Source organism: Arachis stenosperma, chromosome 5 (assembly GCF_014773155.1).
Source record: "Arachis stenosperma cultivar V10309 chromosome 5, arast.V10309.gnm1.PFL2, whole genome shotgun sequence".
NCBI lineage: Eukaryota > Viridiplantae > Streptophyta > Magnoliopsida > Fabales > Fabaceae > Arachis > Arachis stenosperma.
In genome coordinates this window covers 108,862,105-108,871,644 of record NC_080381.1, presented here as the reverse complement: position 1 = coordinate 108,871,644, position 9,540 = coordinate 108,862,105, and the positions used below count along the sequence as shown (strand labels likewise).

Sequence of the window (9,540 nt, the reverse complement as noted above, 5' to 3'; positions counted from 1 at the left end):
TTAAGGAGTGGGAAGACATTAAATGTCTCAACTCAAAGCAGAAGAAAGGCAAGAAAGGAACAACTGACAGAGGATGACCAAACCACTTCCCAAAATCCCTCTGAGGATAGTAAGAGCCCAGAGAGGAATGATTTTGGCGTTCAAACGCCAGAAAAGGGTGAGAAGTTGGCATTGAACGCCCAGTGGATGGCCAATTCTGGCATCCAAATGCCAAAAAAGGGTGGCAATCTGGTGTTGAACGCCAATACAGCACCCAATTCTGGCGTTCAAATCCAATGAGGGATCAGACACTTGTAAGTGCTAATAACAACCCCCTTAAGCAGGCTTTTCCAACCACTTCTTTAAGAAATAAACCTGCAGCAACTAAGATTGAAGAATATAAAGCCAAGATGCCTTATCCTCAGAAACTTTGCCAAGCAGAATAGGATAAATAATTTGCTCGCTTTGCAGACTATCTCAGGACTCTTGAAATAAAGATTCCATTTGCAGAGGCACTTGAGCAAATACCCTCTTATGCTAAGTTCATGAAATAGATCTTAAGTCAGAAGAAGGATTGGAGGGAGACTGAAAAAGTTTTTCTCACTGAAGAATATAGTGCAGTCATATTAAAAAGCTTACCAGAGAAGCCTAAAGATCCCAGAAGCTTTATAATACCATGCACATTAGAGGATGCTTGTACCAAGACAGCTTTATTTGATCTTGGGGCTAGTATCAACCTGATACCTGCATCCACTATAAGAAAGCTTGGTTTGACTGAAGAATTCAAACCAACCTGAATATGTCTCCAACTTGCTAATGGCTCCATTAAAATTCTATCAGGCGTAATTGAGGACATGATTGTCAAGGTTGGGCCATTTGCCTTTCCCACAGACTTTGTAGTACTGGAAATGGAGGAGCACAAGAGTAAAACTCTCATTCTAGGAAGACCTTTCCTAGCAATTATACAAACTCTCATTGATGTCCAAAAAGGGGAGGTAACCCTGAGAGTCAATGAGGATGAGCTTAAGTTGAATGCTGTCAAAGCTATGCAGCATCTAGACACATCAAAAGACTACATGAGCGTTGGTATTATTGACTCCCTGGTAGAAGAGATCAACATGACTGAGAGTCTCAAATCAGAGCTAGATGACATTTTTAAAGATGTTCAGCCTGATCTGGAAGAACCAGAGAAAATAAAAGAACCTTTGAAGACTCTTCAGGGAGAGGAGAAGCCTCCTAAACCCGAGCTCAAACCACTACCACCATCTCTGAAATATGCATTTCTGGGAGAAGATGACAATTTTCCGGTAATCATAAGCTCTGCTCTAGAGCCACAGGAAGAGAAAGCACTAATTCAGGTGCTAAGGACACACAAAACAGCTCTTGGGTGGTCCATAAGTGATCTTAAGGGCATTAGCCCAGCCAGATGCATGCACAAGATCCTATTAGAGGATGATGCTAAGCCAGTAGTTCAACCACAGAAGCGGCTGAATCCAGCCATGAAGGATGTGGTACAGAAAGAGGTCACTAAGTTACTAGAGGCTGGGATTATTTATCCTATTTCTGATAGCCCCTGGGTGAGCATGTCCAAGTTGTCCCCAAGAAGGGAGGCATAACAGTAGTTCATAATGAAAAGAATGAACTAGTTCCTACAAGAATAGTTACAGGGTAGCATATGTGTATTGACTACAGAAGGCTCAATACAACCACCAGAAAAGATCATTTTCCTTTACCATTCATAGACCAGATGCTAGAGAGACTAGCAGGTCATGAATACTATTGCTTTTTGGATGGCTATTCAGGTTACAACTAAATTGTAGTAGATCCTCAGGACTAAGAGAAAACAGCATTCACATGTCCATCTAGAGTATTTGTCTACAGAAGGATGCCATTTGGTCTGTGCAATGCACCTACAACCTTTCAGAGGTGCATGCTCTCTATCTTCTCTGATATGGTAGAGAAATTTCTAGAAGTCTTCATGGATGAATTCTCAGTATTTGGAGACTCGTTCAGCTCCTGTCTTGACCATTTAGCACTTGTTCTGAAAAGGTACCAAGAGACTAACCTGGTTTTAAACTGGGAGAAATATCACTTTATGGTGACTGAAGGAATTGTCCTTGGGCACAGAATTTCAAACAAGGGAATAAAGGTGGATCAAGCTAAGGTAGAAGTAATTGAAAAATTACCACCACCTGCCAATGTTAAGGCAATCAGAAGCTTTCTGGGGCATGCAGGATTCTATAAGAGGTTTATAAAGGATTTTTCAAAAATTGCAAAACCTCTGAGCAATCTACTAGTTGCTGATACACTATTTGTCTTTGACACAGAGTGTTTGCAGGCCTTTGAGACTCTGAAAGCTAAGCTGGTCACAGCACCAGTCATTTCTACACCAGATTGGACATTACCATTCGAACTAATGTGTGATGCCAGTGACCATGCCATTGGTGCAGTATTAGTACAGAGGCATGACAAGCTTCTACATGTCATTTATTATGCTAGCCATGTTTTAAATGGCACGCAGAAGAATTATACAACCACAGAAAAGGAGTTACTTGCAGTGGTTTATGCCATTGACAAGTTTAGATCTTGTTTAGTAGGATCAAAAGTGATTGTGTACACTGACTATGCTGCTCTAAAATATCTCCTCACAAAGAAGGATTCAAAACCCAGACTCATAAGATGGGTGTTGCTTCTACAAGAGTTTGATATAGAAATAAGCAACAGAAAAGAAACAGAGAACCAAGTAGCTGATCACCTGTCCCGGATAAAACCAGTAGCAAGAGCGTCCCTCCCTCTTATTGAAATCTCTGAAACCTTTCCAGATGAGCAACTCTTTGCCATTCAGGAAGTACCATGGTTTACTTATATTACAAATTATAAAGCTGTGAGATTCATACCCAAAGAGTACAGTAGGCAGCAAACAAAAAAATTGGTTTCTGATGCAAAGTACTACTTTTAGGATGAACCATATCTCTTTAAGAGATGTGCAGACAGAATAATCTGTAGATATGTGCCTAGAGAAGAGGCACAGAAGATCCTATGGCATTGCCATGGATCACAATATGGAGGACACTTCAGAGGTGAGCAAACAGCCACAAGGGTTCTCCAATGTGGCTTCTACTAGCCTACTCTCTATAGAGACTCTCGAGAGTTTGTATGTAACTGTGACAGTTGCCAGAGAGCTGGTAATCTACCTCACGGTTATGCCATGCCTCAGCAAGGGATCTTAGAGATTGAATTGTTTGATGTATGGGGTATTGACTTCATGGGGCCTTTTCCACCATCATATTCAAACGCCTATATTCTGGTGGCAGTAGACTATGTATCTAAATGGGTAGAGGCAACTGCAACACCCACTAATGATACTAAGACAGTGATGAAGTTCCTCCAAAAGCATATCTTCAGCAAGTTCGGTGTCCCTAGGGTACTGATCAGTGATGGAGGCACTCATTTCTGTAATAAACAGCTTGACTCTACTCTAATCTGATATGGAATTAACCACAAAGTGGCAACTCCATATCACCCACTGACAAATGGGCAGGCTGAAGTCTCAAATAGAGAACTAAAATGAATTCTGGAACGGACTGTAAGTACTCGTAGAAGAAAATGGGCAAGGAGTCTGGATGATGCTCCGTGAGCATACAAAATCGCATTCAAAACTCCTATGGGGACCTCTCCATACCAGGTTGTGTATGGAAAAGCCTGTCATCTACCAATGGAACTGGAACACAAGGCCTACTGGGCAACCAGGTTCCTAAACCTTGATGCTAAGGTAGCTGGAGAGAAAAGATTACTCCAGTTGAATGAGCTAGAGGAGTTCAGACTCAATGCTTTCGAACATGCTAAAATTTACAAGGAGAAAGCAAAAAAGTGGCATGACAGAAAGCTGTCATCTAGAGCCTTTGAGCCAGGACATAAGGTTCTGCTGTTTAACTCTAGGCTCAGATTGTTACCTGGGAAATTGAAATCCCGATGAAAGGGACCATATGTGATTACAAGTGTGTCACCATATGGTTATGTAGAGCTTTAGGATATTGACTCGGACAAAAAATTCATTGTTAATGGACAGAGAGTCAAGCATTATCTTAAAGGCAATGTTGAGCAACAATGCTCAAAACTGAGACTAGATTAAAGCTCAGTAAAGTCCAGCTAAAGACAGAAAAGAAGCGCTTGCTGGGAGGCAACCCAGCCATTAGCAAAAATTAGATGTTTATAACAATTATATGAGTTTATTTAATTTTGTTATTCATGTTTGATAATACATTTCAGTAAATAATATAGAGAAATAAAGGTTCAGAACTTAAAGCAGAGGAATCACAGAGAAAAAGAGCTCACTGGCATTAAAATTCCAGTAAAGAGGCATTTTGGGTGTTAAACACCAGAATGGCTATCATTCTGGGTGTTTAATGCTAGTATAGGTATCATTATGGGCGTTTAACGCCAGAAACAGCAGCATCCTGGGCTTGCAGAAAAAAGCCCAGTAACAAAAGATTTCTGGCATTTAACTCCCAGTCAGGTACCCTGGCTGGGCGTTAAACACCCAAAATGGCTACCAGATGGGCGTTAAACGCTAGAATGGCTATCATTCTGGGCGTTTAACGCCAGAACAGCAAGAGGGAGGTAATTTCGTTTCCAATTCAATTTTTTTCAATTTTTCATGTTTTAATTCACAATTTTTTTGCATAAAAAATATTTCAAATGTTCATATTTCAATTTCTATTGTCATAAACTAATAATCCTTTTAATTCTTTTTAATTCTTGTCCTTATCCTTTTCCAAACTTACATATCTTCTCAAATTCTTTTCAAATCCTTTTAATTTTTTTTACATTAACAAGTTTTTCAAAATTAATTACCTCATTCTTCTTCTACTCCCTTCTATCTTATTTTGCTCGAGGACAAACAAAGCTTTTAAGTTTGGTGTGAAAAAGTTCTACTTTTTGCTTTCCATTACCACTTATGGCACCCAAAGTCGGAGAATCCTCTAAAAAGAGAAAAGGGAAGGCAATTGCTTTCGCCTCCGAACCTTGGGAGATGGAGAAATTCATCACCAAAGCCCATCACTAAGAAAGAGGATGGAGCAAACTAGAGGAGCTCAAGCACTCCATTGGACCATCAAGAGAAAGAAGTAGCCGCCGTCACTAAGGTGGTCCCGCTCCTTAATTTCCTTGCTTTTATTGTTATTTGTCTGTTTTTATGTTTATTTTCTGTCTAAGTCTTGGTTTTATTACATGATCATTAGTGTTTAGTGTCTATGTCTTAAAGCTATGAATGTTCCATGAATCTTTCACCTTTCTTAAATGAAAAATGTTTTCTGAAAAAGAAAAAGAAGTACATGAATTTCGAATTCTATCTTGAAAATAGTTTAATTATTTTGATGTGGTGGCAATACTTTTTGTTTTTTGAATGAATGCTTGAACAGTGCATGTTTAAAATTAGAATTAAGAAAAGTTGACTCTTGAAAGAATAATGAAAAAGGATACATGTTATTGGTGACCTGAAAAATCATGAAACTGATTCTTGAAGAAAAAAAAAGCAGTGAAAAGCAAAAGCTTGCGGAAAAACAAAAAAAATGCGAAAAATAAAGAAAAAAAGAAAGAAAAAGAAAAAGCAAGAGCAAAAAGACAGTAACCCTTTAAACTAAAAGGCAAGGGTAAAATGGATCCAAGGCTTTGAGCATCAATAGATAGGAGGGCCCAAAGGAATAAAATCCTGGCCTAAGTGGCTAAATCAAGCTATCCCTAACCATGTGCTTATGTTATGAAGGTCCAAGTGAAAAGCTTGGGACTGAGTAGTTAAAGTCGTGATCCAAAGCAAAAGAGTGTGCTTAAGAACTCTGGGCACCTCTAACTGGGGACTCTAGCAAAACTGAGTCACAATCTGAAAAGGTTCACCCAGTTATGTGTCCGTGGCATTTATGTATCCGGTGGTAATACTAAAAAATAAAATGCTAAAGGTCACGGCCAAGACTCAAAAAGCAGCTGTGTTCAAGAATAAAAAAAACTTAACTAGGAAAATCAATAACATTATCTGTATTTCTGAGTTCCTAAAGAAGACAACAATTCTGAACTCCAATGGATAAAGAGATGTACCAAAACTATTCAGAGGCAAAAAGCTACTAGACCCGCTCATCTAATTAAAACTAATCTTCATTGATATTTTTGAAACTTATTTTATTTTCTCTTCTTTTTATCTTATTTTGTTTTTGGTTGCTCGGGGACAAGCAACAATTTAAGTTTGGTGTTGTGATGAGCGGATAATTTATACGCTTTTTGGTATTGTTTTTAGGTAGTTTTTAGTATGTTTTAGTTACTTTTTATTATATTTTTATTAGTTTTTATGCAAAAATCACATTTCTGGACTTTACTATGAGTTTGTGTTTTTCTGTAATTTTAGGTATTTTTTGGCTGAAATTGAGGGACCTGAGCAAAAATCTGATTCAGAGGCTAAGAAAGGACTGCAGATGTTGTTGGATTCTGACCTCCCTGCACTCAAACGCATTTTTCTGGAGCTACAGAAGTCCAATCGGTGCTCTTTCAATTGGGCTGGAAAGATAACATCTTGGGATTTTCATCCTGCTACAGAAGTATAGTTTATACTTTGCCTAAGATTTGATGGCCCAAACTGGCGTTAAACGCTAGCCAGAGACCTTTTTCTGGCGTAAAACGCCAGAACTGGCACCAGAGCTGGAGTTAAACGCCCAAACTGGCACCAAAGCTGGCGTTTAACTCCAAGAATGGCCTATGCATGTGAAAGCTTCAAAGCTTAGCCCAAACACTCACCAAGTGGGCTCTGGAAGTGGATTTTTACACTATCTGCACTTAGTTACTCATTTTTTGTAAACCTAAGTTACTAGTTTAGTATAAAAACTACTTTTAGATATTCATTTTAAAACTCATGACATTTTACATCTTATATTGTATCTTCTATGGCATGAGTCTCTAAACCCCATAGGTGGGGGTGAGGAGCTCTGCTGTGTTTCAATGGATTAATGCAATTACTATTGTCTTCTATTTAATCACGCTTGCTTCTGTTCTAAGATATTCACTCATACTTCAATATGAAGAATGTGGTGATCTGTGACACTCATCATCATTCTCAAATTTATGAACGTGTGCTTAACAACCACTTCTGTTCTATCTGAGCTCAACGTAGTCATTGGGCAACAGCTTGAGTGCGTATCTCTTGGGTTTGTATTCCGTGAGCTTGACTTGCATCACCTGACAACAGAGCATTCAAACTCGTGAGATCAGAACCTTTGTGGTAGAGGCTAGAACCAATTGGCAGCATTCCTGAGATCTGAAAAGTCTAAACATTGTCTGTGGTATTCCGAGCAGAATCTGGGACGGGATGACTATGACGAGCTTCAAACTCACGAATGTTGGGCGCAGTGACAGTGTGCAAAAGGATAGAGAGATCTTATTCTGACACAAGTGAGAACCGACAGATGATTAGTCGTGCGGTAGCTGTGCCTGGTATTTTTCATCTGAGACGAGAGATCCAACAGTTGATTAGCCATACAAAAATCGTACCTGGACCATTTTCACTGAGAGGATGGATGGTAGCCATTGACAATGGTGATCCACCAACATACAGCTTGCCATGGAAGGAAGCCATGCGTGTTTGGAGAAGAAGACAACAGGAAAACAGAGATTCAGAAGACAGAGCATCTCTGAAACCTCAACCTGTTCTCCATTACTGAATAACAAGTATCATTCATTTCATGCTCTTTTACTTTTTACAAACAAAATCATTTTTATCACTAATCTCCTGACTAAGAGTTATAGGATAATCATAGCTTGCTTCAAGCCGGCAATCTCCGTGGGATCGACCCTTACTCGTGTAAGGAATTATTACTTGGATGACCCAGTGCACTTGCTGGTTAGTTGTGTGGAGTTGTAAAGGTGTGATTGCAATTTCGTGCACCATTGAGCTTGAAGGAGTTGATACAATCTTGGCTCAAAACAAGATTATGCTTCAGCAACTCCAGCAACAAATTGAAATGATGTCAAAGTGGATGGATAGACTACAACATGCAGCAGTAAGCATAACTAACCAACCGCCAGTTGTGTGGGGATAGCAGGAGGAAAGTTATGAAGAACAGTAGCCTGAACAAGTGCAGTATATGCAAAATCAAGGAGCTGGACAGAATGATTTCTATGGAGACACTTATAACTCATCTTGGAGAAACTACCCTAATTTGAAGTGGGGAGAGAACCAAAACCAGCAAACTTGGCAAAGAAACTCCAACCAAAATAACTTCCAAAACACAAACCACCAAAACCATCAAAACACTAACCAAAATCCATACAGAAAACCACAAAATAACCACCCTGCATCCACTTACTACCCAATAATCCATCAACTAACCAAAAAAATTTTCATCTACCATCTACATCACACACTTAGCCACAACTACCACAAGAGTCCCAAAGAACCTCCAATTTGGAGATGATGATGGAGAAAATGATAAAGCACCAGGAATTTGCCAACAAGAACCATGAAGCCTCACTAAGGAATTTGGAAAGGCAAATTGGACAATTGTCCAAACAGCCAGCTGAAAGGCCAACCAACTCTTTCCCAAGTGATACCATCCCCAATCCTAAAGAAGAATGCAAGGCAATTCAATTGAAAAGTGGAAAGACTCTGGGGAATGACAAACAAGCTAACAAGAAGCCAAAAAGAAAGAAGTGGCAGCAGAGAAAAGGATCAAGAGAGTTCCAAGAAGAAAGAGGGTGAGCCACAGGCTTCAAGGAAGGGAAATCAAGTCATGACAGAGCCCCCACAAGAACAGAGAAAGGAGGTTAAATGTTACATCCCTCCTCTGCCATATCCTCAAAGATTGCAAAGAGAGCTCAAGGATCAACAATTTTTCAAGTTTCTGGAGGTTTTTAAAAAGCTGGAAATCAATATCCCCCTTACTGAAGCATTAGAGCAAATGCCTCTATATGCAAAATTCCTCAAAGAACTCATTAATAAGAAGAGAAGTTGGAATGAAAAGGAGACAGCGATCTTGACACAAAAATGTAGTGCAATGATTCAAAAGGGTCTCCCATCAAAGCTCAAGGACCTAGGGAGCTTCATCATATCATGCACCATAGGCAACATGACACTAGAAAAGGCTCTCTGTGACTTAGGTGCCAGCATCAACTTGATGCCTCTCTCACTAATGAAAAAGCTTGCAATAGAGGAAGTCAAACCAACAAGAATGTCACTTTAAATGGCAGACAGATCACTCAAGATACCTAATGGAGTTATAGAAAACTTATTGGTGAAGATTGGAGAATTCATTTTCCCTTTTGATTTTGTCATCTTAGACATGGAAGAAGAGGGACATAACTCAATTATCTTGGGGCGACCTTTCTTGGCCACAACAAGAGCTATAATTGATGTAGAGAAAGGTGAAATGACCCTCAAGGTGCATGATGAAAAAATTATCATCAATGTTTTTAAGGCCATGCAATATCCCCCTGAGAAGGAGAAGCATATGAGGGTGGAAATGATAGAAGAATTGGAGGAAGAGTTATTTGAAGCCAACTGTCAGGAGGAACAAGAAGAGGAAA

The 9,540-nt window shown here is 39.4% G+C and overlaps 1 protein-coding gene across 1 annotated transcript; it reads left to right on the top strand.

The window, feature by feature from the left end:
* Window positions 1-8,630: 8,630 nt before the first annotated feature.
* LOC130981041 (uncharacterized) lies at window positions 8,631-9,197 on the top strand. The gene has a single exon (XM_057904681.1). The coding sequence runs from the start codon at window positions 8,631-8,633 to the stop codon at window positions 9,195-9,197; it is 567 nt and encodes a 188-aa protein (XP_057760664.1).
* The last annotated feature ends 343 nt before the right edge of the window (window positions 9,198-9,540 follow it).

What these genes read in the sequence shown, in the direction of transcription:
- LOC130981041 (XM_057904681.1), top strand. Translation starts at nt 8,631, where the DNA reads ATGACAAACAAGCTAACAAGAAGCCAAAAAGAAAGAAGTGGCAGCAGA.